The sequence below is a fragment of the Mobula birostris genome, chromosome 9 (assembly GCF_030028105.1).
Source record: "Mobula birostris isolate sMobBir1 chromosome 9, sMobBir1.hap1, whole genome shotgun sequence".
Taxonomy (NCBI): Eukaryota; Metazoa; Chordata; class Chondrichthyes; order Myliobatiformes; family Myliobatidae; genus Mobula; species Mobula birostris.
This window is the reverse complement of record NC_092378.1, coordinates 147090407-147104914: the sequence shown is the minus strand read 5'-3', so window position 1 is coordinate 147104914 and position 14508 is coordinate 147090407. Positions and strand designations below refer to the sequence as shown.

The 14508-nt window shown below is 44.4% G+C and overlaps 1 protein-coding gene across 2 annotated transcripts in view; it reads left to right on the top strand.

Moving 5' to 3' along the window:
- The first annotated feature begins 254 nt into the window (after positions 1–254).
- Positions 255–14508, top strand: part of LOC140203172 (cytochrome P450 2K1-like) — a 30290-nt gene continuing 16036 nt past the window's right edge. For both annotated transcript variants that reach the window (XM_072269083.1, XM_072269085.1), the window contains exons 1-4: positions 255–563; positions 8048–8210; positions 10461–10610; positions 12786–12946. In XM_072269083.1, coding sequence (XP_072125184.1) covers positions 363–563; positions 8048–8210; positions 10461–10610; positions 12786–12946 — 675 coding nt within the window. In that variant the 5' untranslated portion in view covers positions 255–362. The remainder of the gene's footprint in view (positions 564–8047; positions 8211–10460; positions 10611–12785; positions 12947–14508) is intronic.

The window sequence follows — 14508 nt, the reverse complement described above, 5'->3', positions numbered from 1 at the left end:
CAGCCTCACCGGCCGCGCCTCGCCCCACGTCTCCAGCCTCACCGGCCGCGCCTCGCCCCACGTCTCCAGCCTCACCGGCCGCGCCTCGCCCCACGTCTCCAGCCTCACCGGCCGCGCCTCGCCCCACGTCTCCAGCCTCACCGGCCGCGCCTCGCCCCACGTCTCCAGCCTCACCGGCCGCGCCTCGCCCCACGTCTCCAGCCTCCGCTGTAGCAACGAGCGTAGCCACGCCTCCCGCATGCGGGTTAACGTCTCTCCAGTTGCAGAACTAGGCATTACACTGGGTGCGATTCGCTCGGTTTTTGCCCTGGAATCCTGGTCCTGATTGCTGGACGAAGTCGTAAATCAAAAGGTGCCGGGCGATGTCGTTCGCCGGTGTTTTCTCACTGGATACTGTGACTTTGGTACTCCTCTGCGCCCTCACCGTGTTGATTATCGCTTATTTTCGCAATGGGTCTAAATCTCACGTAGAGCTCAACTTCCCCCCGGGACCCACTCCTCTTCCTATCATCGGGAACCTACACCTCCTGGGTCTAAAGAAGTCCCACGTAACTCTCATGGAGGTAAGAGCAGTCGCGATCGAGACCAGCAAAGGCTGGACACTGTGTACCTGTCCTACCGAGTGCCTGGGAGTGTCGTTAGCAATTCAATTCAGTATTCCGGGAAACACGGCAGGAAAGTTACACGCAACACACATTAAAAAAAGTGCTGGTGAACGCAGCAGACCAGGCAGCATCTATTGGAAGAGGTACAGGACTGACGAAGGGTCTCGGCCCGATATATCGACTGCACCTCCTACTATAGATGCTGCCTGGCCTTCGCGTTCACCAGTGATTTTTATGTGTGTTGCTTGAAATTCCAGCATCTTCAGATATCCTTGTGTTTGCGAGGAAAGTTACATAATTCTTTCGCAACTTCCAAAACAACTACCAGTTGGAAATTCCCCTCCAAGTCACTCCCCTTCCTGACTTGGAAGCATATCGCCGTCCCATCATTGTCGCTGGGTCAAAATCATGCAATTCCCATCCTAATAGCACTGTGGGTGTCCCTACACCTCAGGGACTGCAGCGCTTCAAGAAGGCAGCTCAGCGGCACCTTCTCAAGGGCAACTAGGGATGGGCAATAAATGCTGTCTTAGCTGGCGATGTCCACATCCCAAACATTAATAAATAAATAAACTCTTGTTGTAGATACTACCTGTTCTAGATAAAGCTAGTCAGTGTTTCGACAATAGGTCTTCTCGTATTTTTTCTGTAATAGATAAATATTTACAAGAAAAAAACCGTGCAACATCTTAGTCAATGCGTTAAGTCGTGTCAAAATATATTTTTAAATATTGGTATTGTTGTTATTTATGTGCTCCCCCCGGGATGGTATGCTTCCACAATAATTGGGTGGCTTTCTCGCCCGACCCGGCCACTCTCTATCCAGTAGCGGAAGAAGCACAGCTCCAATGCCATACTTAAATTGATTGACGACACCACTGTTATTAGCTGAATCTGAGGTGGTGATGAATCTGCATATATCTGGGAGATTGAAAATCTGGCTAAGTGTGACCTCGACAACAATCTCAGCAAGTTCAAAGAGCTGATTATTGATTTCAGGAGGAAACCAGAGATCCACGAACCAGGTCTTATCGGGGGATCAGAGGTGGCGAGGATCTGCAAATTTAAATTCCTCGCTGTGTTAGATATGTGTGTGTACATTTTATTAGTTTGTCTTTTGTATTTGTAAAGTGTGCTGCCTTTTGCACAACGCCTGTTTGCCCTGTTGGGCATGGTCCTTCTGAGTCGATGTTATGGTTCTTGGATTTACTGTGCCCGAAAGAAAGCAAATCTCAGGGTTGTAAATGGTGATATATATACTTTCAACTTAGAGCTATACTGTAGCTCTTCCCCACCGAGCCTTTGCGGTAGTCACGCCTAGCGTCCTTCAGCACGTACTCCCGCAGGCAGGAATGTGCCAGTCGGTAAGATTCCCCTGCGGACATCTCGATGTGCTGACAGACCAAAGGGCGTCTGGCATCAAGTTGATCTTTCAGCAACACATGTGTCCAGGGGAATAACCCACAGATCAGAAAGTCAAGGTGAACTGTGACGCAGGCTCATGCATCTTTCCCCGCACAAGTGACCAATAGCTAATCAACCTAAGCTCTTCTTCCCATACAATGTCCATGTCCCTCAATTTTTTTCACATTCATGTGCCTATCTTAACGTCTCTTAAAAGTCCCTAATATATCTACCTCCATCATCATCCCAGACAGACCATTACAGGTATCCACTACACCCTGTGTAAAAATTTTGCCTCTCACTTCTTTGAAATTAGCCTACTTCACCTTAAATGCATGTCATCTGGTATTAGAGCTTTCAACTGGAAGAGAAAGATATTGTCTGTCCACTCTATCTGTGCCTCTGATAATCTTATAAAGCTCTATCACGTCTCCCTGCAGCCTCTGGCTCGACAGAGAAAGCAACCCAAATCTGTCCTACCACTCATGATAGTCATGGTCCGGTCCGTGAAATCTGCATTCCAGTTCACAGTCCGGTTCATGTTCCTTATTCCAGGTTTTCCCCAGTTTCTGTTCAAGCAGCTGATTCTCGTTTGTGCTGGCTTCATAAATAGCTTCAGGATTCAGCCTCTGGTGACTGGATTGTTCTGTCATAATAGGTGGCGCTGGTGGTGGACCCAAATGCAAGACACAGACACTGAAGAACAAGGAACAGGACTAGGATGCAGGACCTGGGCTAGGACATGGTTGCAATTTTTTCTTGTAAATATTCAGGTAGTACAGAAAAAAATCCTTGGAGAAGACCTCCTATTGTCGAAACACTGACTAGCTTTATCTGCAACAGGTAGTATCTGCAACAAGAGTTTTTTTTACTTATTAATGTTTGGGATGTGGATATCACCAGCTAAGACAGCATTTATTGCCCATCCCTAGTTACCCTTGAGAAGGTGGCACTGAGCTGCCTTCTTGAAGCGCTGCAGTCCCTGAGGTGTAGGTACACCCACAGTGCTATTACGATTGGAATTGCATGATTTTGACTCGCAAACACGACGTATCGGGCCGAGACCCTTAATCAGTCCTGTACCTCTTCCTATAGATGCAGTCTGGCCTGCTGCGTTCACCAGCATTTTTATGTGTGTTGCTTGAAATTCCAGCATCTGCAGATTTCCTCGTTGTTTTGAACTGTCTCTGTGTCCACGACTGCACTAGGCAGGTCTGGCAGTTTGCCGCTACCTAGTGTTGGGAACCATCTGTACCCATGCCTTCACGGGGTAGGTCTGGCCATTTCCCGCTACCTAGTTTTGGGAACCGTCTGTGTTCATGCCTTCACTAGGAAGGTCCGGCCGTGTGCCGCTACCTTGTGTTGCCAACTGTCTCGTCGTATTCTGCATTCTGTGTAATGAGTCCCGGCCCTCCATCCTGTACCCAATTAGGGGTCCCAGGTCTTTCTTCTGTGTATGAGTCCCGGCCCTACTTCTTGATTCCAAGGACGTTTCCCGGCTCTGTGTTCCATGTTCCTGTCTCACCCTTGACCAAGGCTCTGCGTTCCTGTCTCTCCCTGACCAAGTTAAGGCTTCGGGGTCTTGTCCAGTCCTAGCCACAATCCAAGAAGCTTGTCCTGTCCAAGCCATGACTTTGTGTTCTCGTCTTGTCCATGTGTCTCACCTAGCCCAGGGGTACCTTGCCCAGCCTGGTGCTGGGGTTCCCTCGTCCTGTGCTGGGGTTCCCTTGTCTTGTTCAGGATCCTCACGTCCAGTCCTGTTGACACTCCTTGCCCTATAGCCACGTCTTATCCTCGCCTACTTCTGGCGTCTGAGCCCGAGTCAAGCCCCAGGTTCTGGGTCCTTGCCTAGTCTCTGGCTCTGAGTCCATACCCAAGCCTCGAAGAACCCAAGCCTTCAGGGACCCCAGCCATATCCAGTCTTGTAGCCATGTCATGTCCTTGCCAGGTTCTGGTGTCTGAGCCCGAGGCAAGACCCAGGTTCTAGGTCGTTGTCCAGTCTCTGGCTCAGAGTCCAAGCCCAGGCTCTTAGTTCATACTTCCTTATCTGGGTTCCCTGTTTCTTGTCCATGTCCTAGCCCAGGTCCAGCATCCTAGTCCTGTTCCTTGTTGTTCAGTGTCTGTGTCTTGCACTTCGGTCCACCACCAGCCCCCCCATTATGATAATGATAGCACATGCTCTCTAATCAGGCAACCTTCTGGTAAACCTCGTCTGCACCCTCTCCAAAGGCTCAACATCCTTCCAATAATGAGGCAAGCAGAACTGAATGCAATACAGCCTAACTAGAGTTTTATAAAGCTGCAAATTAACTTCCAGAACTTTGAACTCAATGCCTCGACTTATAAAGGCAAGCATGCCATCTGCCATCTCAACCATCCTGTAGACCTATGTCGCCACTTTCAGGAAGCAATGAACTTGCACCCCAAGATCCTTCTTCTCATCAATACCAATAAGGGTCTTGCCATTCATAGTGTACTCTCTCCTTGCAATTGAAATGTAAAGAAATAATGAAGGTTCCGGTTCTGGTGAAGAAGATGGTGCCAGCATACAACGTGACCAATGGCGTTGTCCTTCAGACAGTTCACAAAACTATTTCTTTTACTACTTCTAGCAAATATGATTATTTTATAAAGCTATGTGCAATTGGAACCAGTGATTTACATTTTGATGGCGTCTTTTTGGGTCGATTAAGCAATCTGCTGCTTTTTCATCTCTGAAGGAGGTCGGTGCGTTTGCAGTGTATGGCCTGGATGCCAAGAAACAGCACGGAGAGTTTAAAAAGGCAGGTTGCTACCAACGGCTGTCTTTTGGATCGGGACTACAGAGCATCGTGGGACCTGAATTCTGAAGGTTTTTTAAAAACTTCTTCGAGTGCAAGGAGGACGAGACTGCGCAGGCGCGTGACGTCAACAGGACAGTGTGGAGAGTTTACAAAGGAGACCACCCTATACAGCGGGCAGCGGAGTGACTGGGAGCAGAGTGTAGGGCTTTGACGGTAAACGGGAAGAGGCGAGAGCGAAGCACCAACTCTTTTTTTTCTCCCCACTCTCTTTCCCCCCCCCCCCCCACTTCGCGAATCGGCCCGGACAGACAGGAACAGCAGGGCTCTCACAGCTAACGGTTTAAAAAGTTCATCTGTTTAGCGAGGTAAGTGGGTGAGTAGAATTATTGTTCCTGTTGAATTCCTGTAGAATTAGACAGCATGCCTGCAGAGTTAGTGCTTTGTTCAGGGTGTCAGATGTGGGAATCCTGGGAGACCTCCAGCCTCCCTGATGGCCACATCTGCGCCAGATGCACCAAGATGCAGCTCCTCAGAGACCGTGTTAGGGATCTGGAGCTGCAGCTTGATGACCTACTGCTTATCAGGGAAAGTGAAGAGCTGATAGACAGGAGCTACAGGGAGGTAGTCATCCCTAGGCAACAGGGGTCAGAGAACTGTGTCACTGTCAAGAGAGGGAAGGGAAATGCCTGGATAGAGGAGAGCACACCTGTGGCTGTCCCCCTCAGCAACAAATATCTTGTTCTGGATGCTGTTGAGAGGGATGGCCTGACAGGAGACACCCACGGTGACCGGGTCTCTGGCACTGAGCCTGGCGCTGTTGTGCAGGACAGAAGGAGGGAGAAGAGAAATCTGGTAGTCGTAGGGGATTCCATAGTCAGGGGAATGGACAGGAGATTCTGTGAGCCTGATAGAGATACCTGCATGGTGTGTTGCCTCCCAGGTGCAGGGTACAGGATGTCTCGGATCGGATCCTGAATATTCTGAAGGGGGAAGGTGAGCAGCCAGTTGTCTTGGTACATGTTGGTATCAATGACATAGAAAGGACAAAGGAGGAGGTCCTGAAGAGAGATTTCCAGAAGTTAGGAAGGAAGCTGAGAAGCAGGACCTCCAGGGTAGTAATCTCGGGATTGCTGCCCGTACCCCATGCTAGCAAGGGCAAGAATAGTAGGATCAGGCAGATGAATGCATGGCTGAGAGACTGGTGCAGGGGACAGGGCTTCAGATTCTTGGATAATTGGGATCTTTTCTGGGGGAAGTATGACCGGTTCAAGAAGGACAGGTTACACCTGAACCCGAAGGGGACCAATATCCTGGCGGGAAAGTTTAATAGAGCTGTTAGGGAGGTTTAAACTAATTTGGCCAAGTCATTGGGTGTATTTAAGGCAGAGATTGATAGGCATCTGAGTAGCCAGGGCATCAAAGGTTATGGTGAGAAGGCGGGAGAGTGGGACTAAATGGGAGAATGGATCAGCTCATGATAAAATGGCGGAGCAGACTCAATGGGCCGAATGGCTGACTTCTGCTCCTTTGTCTTATGGTCTAAACCTGCAGACATGGTACGAGCCTATGATCGACTCCATTTCTGGCAGCTTACAGAGGACCCCGCAGTTCATGTTATATGTATTTCTGGTTTCTGGTTACTTCTCTTGTTTGTGATTTGCCTCCTTTCTTATTGCTATTTTGTGTGATTTTCATCAGGATAGACTGTCTCTGTGGCTTGCAAGCAATGAACTACACAGTGCTACATGGAACTAAACTGAACTTTCCTGAACTGTCTCAAGGATGCTGTGGTTTTCATCTTTCATATTCTGTGTTTTTCCCTTGTTCTTTGCCATTTGATCTTTTGTTCTGCATGGGGTGTTTAATGCTTTCTTTGACCGGGTTCCATGGTGTTTCCTTCTTTCGTGGCTGTCTGTGGGAATACAAATCTCAGGGTTGTATACTGTATACATACTTTGATAATAAATGTACTTTGAACTTTGAACTTTAAAGATTGTAAACATTTGAAATATAAATGTTATAAACTTCGTCAAAAATAAAAAGCCCGGGTATTTCAGGTTTAAGAGGATAGAAATACTCAGAGCCCATGAAGGATATAGAGGTGGCAGAAGTCAGCTGAAGCAGGGAATTTGGAAGAGCAAAGGAGTCACAGAATATCCTTGTTTTAAATCTAATTATAAATACTTTGGGTTGCCATGGTTCATATATCACAGGTCAGGGAATCGGAGTTCAGAGTTCAGTTCCGACACTGTCTATAAGGAGTTTGTATGTCCTCCCCGTGAGGAGCGTGGGATTACTCAGGATGCTCTGCTTTTCTTCCACAGCCCAAAGATGTACAGGTCAGGGCATTCATTGGTCATTACAGATTGTCCTGTGATGAGGCTTGGGTTAACTAGGAGCGTTGCTGAGCAGTGAGGCTTGTTGCACCAGAAGGGCTTGCTCTGCGCTGTATCTCTTAAAAAAAAAAAAAAAAAAAAAAAAAAAAAAAAAAAAAAATGAACAAACAAACAGACAAACAAATAAATAAAATGAAGACCTTCAACTACCCTGAATGGTGGGAGCAAATATAGAGGAGAGTTAGGAATGGATGACGTACACTCAGTGGACACTTTGCCTGGTACAGGAGTGGGACCCAGTGTGATCTTCTGCTGCTGTAGCCCATCCACTTCAAGGTTCAACATGCTGTGCATTCAGAGATGCTTTTCTGCTCACCACTGTTGTAATATGTGGTTATCTGAGTTATTGTCATCTTCTTGTCAGCTTGAATAAGTTTGGCCATTGTCCTCTGTCCTCTCGCATTAACAGTTTGTTTTTATCCACAGAACTGCCACTCACTGGGAGTTTTGTTCACTGTTTGCACCTGCTGTAAACCCTACAGACCTTTGTGCATGAAAATCCCAGAAAATCAGCAGCTTCTGAGATACTCAAACCACCCTGTCTAGTGCCAACAATTATTGCACGGTGAAAGTCACTTATTTCTTCCCCATTCTGATGTTTGGACTGAACAACAAATGTATCTCTTGACTATGTCTGCATGCATTTATGCACTGAGTTGCTGCCACATGATTGGCTGATTAGATGTTTGCATTAATGAGGTGCCTGTGTGTACTTAATATAGTAGCCACTGAGTGTCGTTCCTGGGCTGTACACTAGTGGCCATTTCTGATGAAGTGATAATATAACTGAATATAAAAAACAAGGATTTAATTGTTTAGTTAATTAATTGATGATATAAGTGTGTTCCTCCTATTTCAGCTGTCTGAGAAATATGGTCCAATCTTCACCATCAAGCTTGGAATGATAAGAGTTGTGGTTCTGGCTGGCTACGAGACAGTGAAGGATGCTCTTATCAACCATCCAGATCAGTTTGCAGGAAGAGCCCACATACCGATATTTGATGATTTAACACAGGGTTTCGGTAACTATCGACATCATTATTATCAAACCAATTTACATTTGGTTGCATCCTCATTCTGCTCAATTCAGTTCTTGTTGGAGGCTTGTTACTCTGAAGTGTAAAGCTTGCAATGGTCTCAGACACAACATGAACACACAAGATTATGTAGGTACTGAAACTCCAGAGTAATACACACAAAATACTAGAGGAACTCAGCGGGGCAGGCAGCTCCTACAGAGAGGAATAAAGAGTCAATATTTCAAGCCAAGGCCCTTAATTGTGACCGGAAAGAAAGGGGGCAGAAGCCAAAATAAGAAGCTGGAGTGAGGGGAAGGAGTACAAGATGGAAGGTGACAGGTGAAGTCAATTGAGGGGAAGGTGGGTGGATGGGGAAAAGTGCAGTTGAAGTGAGAAGCTGGGGGGGTAAAAGTGAAAGCAGGTGAGGGGGAGATTTGGTAGGTCGAGGAGAGGTAGGGTGGATGATATGAGAAGCTGGGAGCATCTTCAAATGTCTTTTCAATCATTTGCAAACTCTGCTCAATATGATCTCATTATATCCAGGTAATTTATCCCTGCGGAAATTTTCATTGGTGTACAAAGGGAGTGTGGTACTATTGGGGGGGTGAAATGAGTCACCAAGCTGGACTTCCATCTGGGCACTATAAAAGATTGTGTGGCCATATCTTAAAGAATTTGTTCTACCTGTTATCTTTGCCAGTGTTCATCCCAGTAACAACACATATGCAGGTTATTGGGGTCATAGGCTACCATAATTTACCCTTCGTATAGGCATGTGATTGGACAGTCATGACCTAGAAAGTTATATGGCAATGTAAGGACACAGGTTGTTTCTTGGTGTTTGGTGTAAGTATGTTGTATTGTAGGCCATGAACTAATTAAATATAAAAGAAAACATCTAACTGCAATGAGTCAAAGACAATGGAAAAAGACAAACCAGATGTCTTTGTTCTAGCCATGTGGTAGAAGCAATAGATGCTGCCATTTTGTGAGACTGTTCTGCAACCTCCATTTTGTGAACTGGTTCTGCTCAGATGAGGCTGAATCAAACCACTTAGAAGTGAACAAATAAAGCACCTACTGATAATCTGCTGAACTCGAGATCATTTCCAAATAAGACATTGTTTGTGAGATGCTCATATATAACACCTTTCAGCCTTGTATTCATCAACCGGTCACAGAGGCTCCATGCAGTGGGTTATGCCCCTCAACAGTCTCCAAAGCTATTATTGAGGGTAAAGGTCACAGGGGTACTCTGTGGCTGCCCACTTCCCTTCCTTCTCCTGGCAGTCACCCAGGTACTGTACTCCTGAATCCAAGGGGTGACCAGCTTCCTGCAGCTCCTATCTATGACTCCCATACGAGTCAAAGGTCAGCAAGCTGAAGCTGCGGCTCCAGTTCCTTAACATATTCTATCAGGAGCTTCAACTCAGTGCACCTGGGTGCAGCTATGGTTATCCAGGAGTGGGATGGACTCCCAGAATTCCCACATGTCACACACAGAACAAAACACAGCCCCGGAGCCATTCTTGCCGCACTAACTGGGCCCTAAAAAATCCGGAATGAAGAATAAAGAAATAGGAAAAAAAAACTTATCAGCCTGATAACACATAAGTCCAATGAGCCAATGGCACTCCAACACTGGCCCACTCATACAATGACCACTCTGCTTGCTCCTACCTTATTATTCACCTTCCTAACGAATCCCATTCACTGATCGGATGCAACCAGCTCCGAAATCTGCCATGAAGCTCTACTGTTTCATAAGCTTCAGCCACATACCAAAATGATATCACTGCTTCCTCGCGTGCTCCTCCTCACTGGTTGGGTGCAGTTTTGGGAGGGAGGGAAGAATAAAATTCATGACTTAAACTGTTGGCCTAGGTTACCATTGTTTGTTTAATTAATTATTTGTTGAGCTACATTGTGGAACAGGCTTTTCCGGCCCACGTGATCACAGAGAGAAGTTATAAACTCCTTACAGGCAATGGTGGGAAATAAACCCCGGTCACCTGTTCTGCAAAGCCTTGTGCTAACCATTACACTGCCATGCTGCCCCATTGATACTTGTGTTCAGCAGTTAAAATAAAAGCTCCAAATTAATTAAAAGTTGAGTACTGAATTGCCTAATGTGAGTCTGGTAGCGATAGGCCACCACTATAACTCCATTAGATAGAAAGCACATTTCCTCGTTTTTGATCAGTTTTCATTTGGGTAGCAGGTTGCATTGACAACTTGTCTGAATAATTATAGGCATCATTTTGAGTAACGGGGAATCGTGGAGGCAAATGCGAAGGTTCACCATGTCCACCCTACGGGACTTTGGAATGGGCAAGAAAACTATTGAAGATAAAATCATTGAAGAAGCCCATTTCCTGATAAAAATGTTTGAATCCCATAAAGGTAAGTCCAAGTGAGTAAACTTAAAAAGCATAGAACATAGAACACTGCAGTAAAGGCCCTTCAGCCCACAATACTGTGTTGTCCTTTTCACCTACTGTAAGATTATTAATCTAAACCTTCCCTCTGATATAGCTCTCCATTTTTGATCGTCCATGCTCCTATCTAAGATTTTCCTAAATGTCTCTGATATATCTGCACCACCAGCAATTTTCATGCACTCACCACTCTCTGTGTGAACACTTACTAACATCTCCTCTGTACTTCCATCAATCACCTTAAATTTATCCCCCCTCATATTAGCCATTTCCACACTGGGACAAAGTCTCTGGCTGTGCACTCAATCAACATCTCTTGTAAACCTCCATCAAGTCACCTCCCATCTTCCTTCACTCCAAAAACAAACCCCCTAGCTCATTCAGTCTATCCGCAGTAGAATGGGAAGCAGTGTATTTCATCAGTGTATTAAAAAGTACCAGAAATTCGTATTCCAGAAAAAGCCCTTGGTGTCTCAATGTGTGTTTGCTCAGCCTTTAGCTCACTGGTTACTGACCTGACTGGTGTTTGTCTTTGTACTAAACATTACTGCCAAATTCAAGAGCTAGACATCAACGAAAAGAGTCAATTCAGGGTACTTAATAAAGAGTTGAAAGTTCAGATTTATTGCCCAAGTACATTATGTCAGCAGATAGTACTCTGAGAGTCGTTTTCCTGCAGACATTCACAATAGAAAAATGAAATACAATAGAATCAATGAAAAACAACACTCAAACAAATACTGACAAGCAACCAATGATGCAAATTGTCTAAATATAAACAGATAATAATAATAATAAATAGCCACAACTGGAAAAATAGCAGCAATGATAATATTCAATGATGATTAGTAAAAAAAAATTACTTGGTTTCATCCATGACTATTAATACATCCCAACAATTTTCTGAAATAAGTGCCCAATTTTCAGAAAATACATAAAACATATCCCTTACCTTAAGGAGAAATCACAAATGATGCCCTATTATCAAAATATCATCCTACTAATTGGTTATAAATGAAATATGAAATTGTAACATTGTGCATCTCGAATCTAATTGCCACAAAGATTTAACCACAAAATACAAGGGGAGATTGACAAGTTTGTGGCCTAAGGTAGAAGAAATCAATTTTAGAAAACCTAGCACATTTATTTTTCAGCATAGTCCCCTCCTACATTTACACACTTTGTCCAGCAGTCATGCAGCACACGGATCCCTTCTTTGTAGAAGTCGGCGTCTTCGACCTCCAGAAAGTGGTCCACAGCAGGAGTGATTGATAAGTTTGTGGCCTAATGTAGAAGCAGATGAGCTATTAACTTCAAACTTTCCGCATAATCACACAAAGACTTGAACTGCATGTGCAAGTAACAAGAGCAGTATAACTTGCCGGCTGGTGGCATAGTCGCGTCACTGCCGGACTTCGGAGGAAATGTTCCCGAGTTTGAATCCAGCCGGCTCCCTTGCACACTTTCATTTGTGCTGGGTGGAGCACCGAGCTAGCAACTCGGCCTCGTCAAAATAGGAAAGCCTGCTTAAAAAAAAAACGCGATCATGACTGCTTCCCAATGACTCCAATCAGAGTTAAGGGCTTTCTTCTTCTTCTTCACTGACTCATCATCAGTTGGATCTTACAGGCACAGGTGTATTTTTGCTGCAATCAATTGCAACACCTCGACTGCACAGAGGTCTCCAAACATAGATCTCTATTTAACTAATTATGTGACTTCTAAAACCATTTAGCTGCACCAGTGATGACTTGGTCAGTCATATTAAAAGGGGGGGGGGGGGATACTTATGTAATTAATTATTTTCTTTTTCCTATTTGTAATTAATTTAGGCCACTTTGTAAAGATCTGTTTTCACTTTGACATAAAAGAGTGTTTTGTGTTGATCAGTGTCAAAAAAGCTAAATTAAATCCACTGTGATTCAATGTTGTAAAACAATAAAACATGAAAACTTCCAAGAGGGGGGTGAATAATTTTTATTGGCACTGTACATAACATATAGAAATCAATATGTGAAAATCACCACAAATGTGCTGAATTAAAAGAGGAAACTGAAAGACTATTCAGGATACTTAATAAAGAGTCAAATGGTATTCAGCATTATCAGTAACTTGTGAATGATCTGTGTTTCTGCAGGCCAAGAATTTAATCCAACCATTAAGTTAAATGCTGCTGTGGCCAATATCATCTGTTCCATAGTTTTTGGCGATAGATTTGATTATGATGACCAAACATTCATCATTTTAGTAAAGACAATAAATGAAAGTAATGAGCTTGCTGGTTCTCCAATGGTTCAGGTAAGTAAGACCATAAGACCATAAGACATAGGAGCAGAATTAGGCCATTTGACCCATCAAGTCCGCTCTGCCATTCAATCACAGCTGATCCTTTTTCCCCTCCTCAGCCTCACTCCCCAGTCTTCTCCCCATGACCTTTGATGCCATGGTCAACCAAGAACCTATTAAGCTCTGCCTTAAATACACCCAATGGCCTGGCCTCCACAGCTGCCTGTGGTACTAAATTCCACAAATTCACCATCCTCTGGCTAAAATCTCATTGTTCACCAGAAGTGCAAATACACATTCAGTGCCATTACCTGTATATCTGCTCATTAATGGAAATATCTGATCACCCAGTCATGTGGCAGCAACTCAATGCATAAAGACATGCAGACACGATCAAAGGATTCAGCTGGTGTTCAGACCAAATGTCAGAATGGGGGAAATGTTAGCTTGACTGTGCAATGATCATTGCTGCCATAAGGGGTGAGTTCAGTACCTCAGAAACGGCTGATCTTTTGGGATCTTCACACATAACAGTTTCCAGAGTTTACAGAAAATGATGCAAAAAATAAAAAAGAAACATCTTCTGACATCAGTTCCGTGGGCAAGAATGCCTTGTTAATGAGAGAGGTCAGAGGAGGATTGGCAGACCGGTCCAAGCTGACAGGAAGGCGACAGTAACTCAAACAACCACACATAGCAACAGTGGTGTGCAGAAGAGCATCTCTGAACACACACCACATCGGACTTTGAATTGGAAGTACTGCAACAGCAGAAGACCATGAGCATACGCTTTATTAGGGACGGGAGCTGCCCAATAAAGTGGCTTCTGAGTCTATTTCAATTGTAGTGTATTTGCAAAAAGTCCCAGCAGATACTTTTGGGATTTGCAAATACCTGCCCTTCAATTCATGAACAAAGCTACTTATACAGTCGACTAGTGAGTTTGTGACAGAGAAATGTTCTCCATTGATCTATCAGTAAACCGCCATTGTGTACCATCCAGTGGTTCCACACAGTGGTCAGACATGGCCTTTGGACTCTGTGGATCTGTCCTTTCAGACATACGTTCCTGATCAGAACAACTGTGGTAATAAACGCCTGTCAACAACTGTAATTAACATCAAGGATCAACTTTATTTGCCATACACAGTAGTGTGCTAAAGTCTGACGCTCAAGTATGTAGCTACAGTGCCTAAGACTTTTGCACAGTACTGTATATTGGTTAAAGTAGAAAAGTGACTGGGAATCAGAAATAAGAGCACTTAGTTTTGTTTTAGTTCAGTAATAGTAAGTGTTATTTGAAAACTGGGAAGACATAATATACAGTACTGTGCAAAAGTCTTAGCCCTCTAGCTATAGATATGTTCCTAAGGATTTTGCACAGAACTGTACATTTGCGTATATTAGGAACTTGCTATGGTGTGTTGGTGCGACATGCAACTAAAAGAGCAGCAACATTTAACGAAATAAAGAATAAAAAATATGTAAAGAATAAAGTTAAAGTAAAAATATGAGATAAAATGTTCATAAATGCATAAACACCAGCCTGTATTTACAATTTAAACAGCATTATA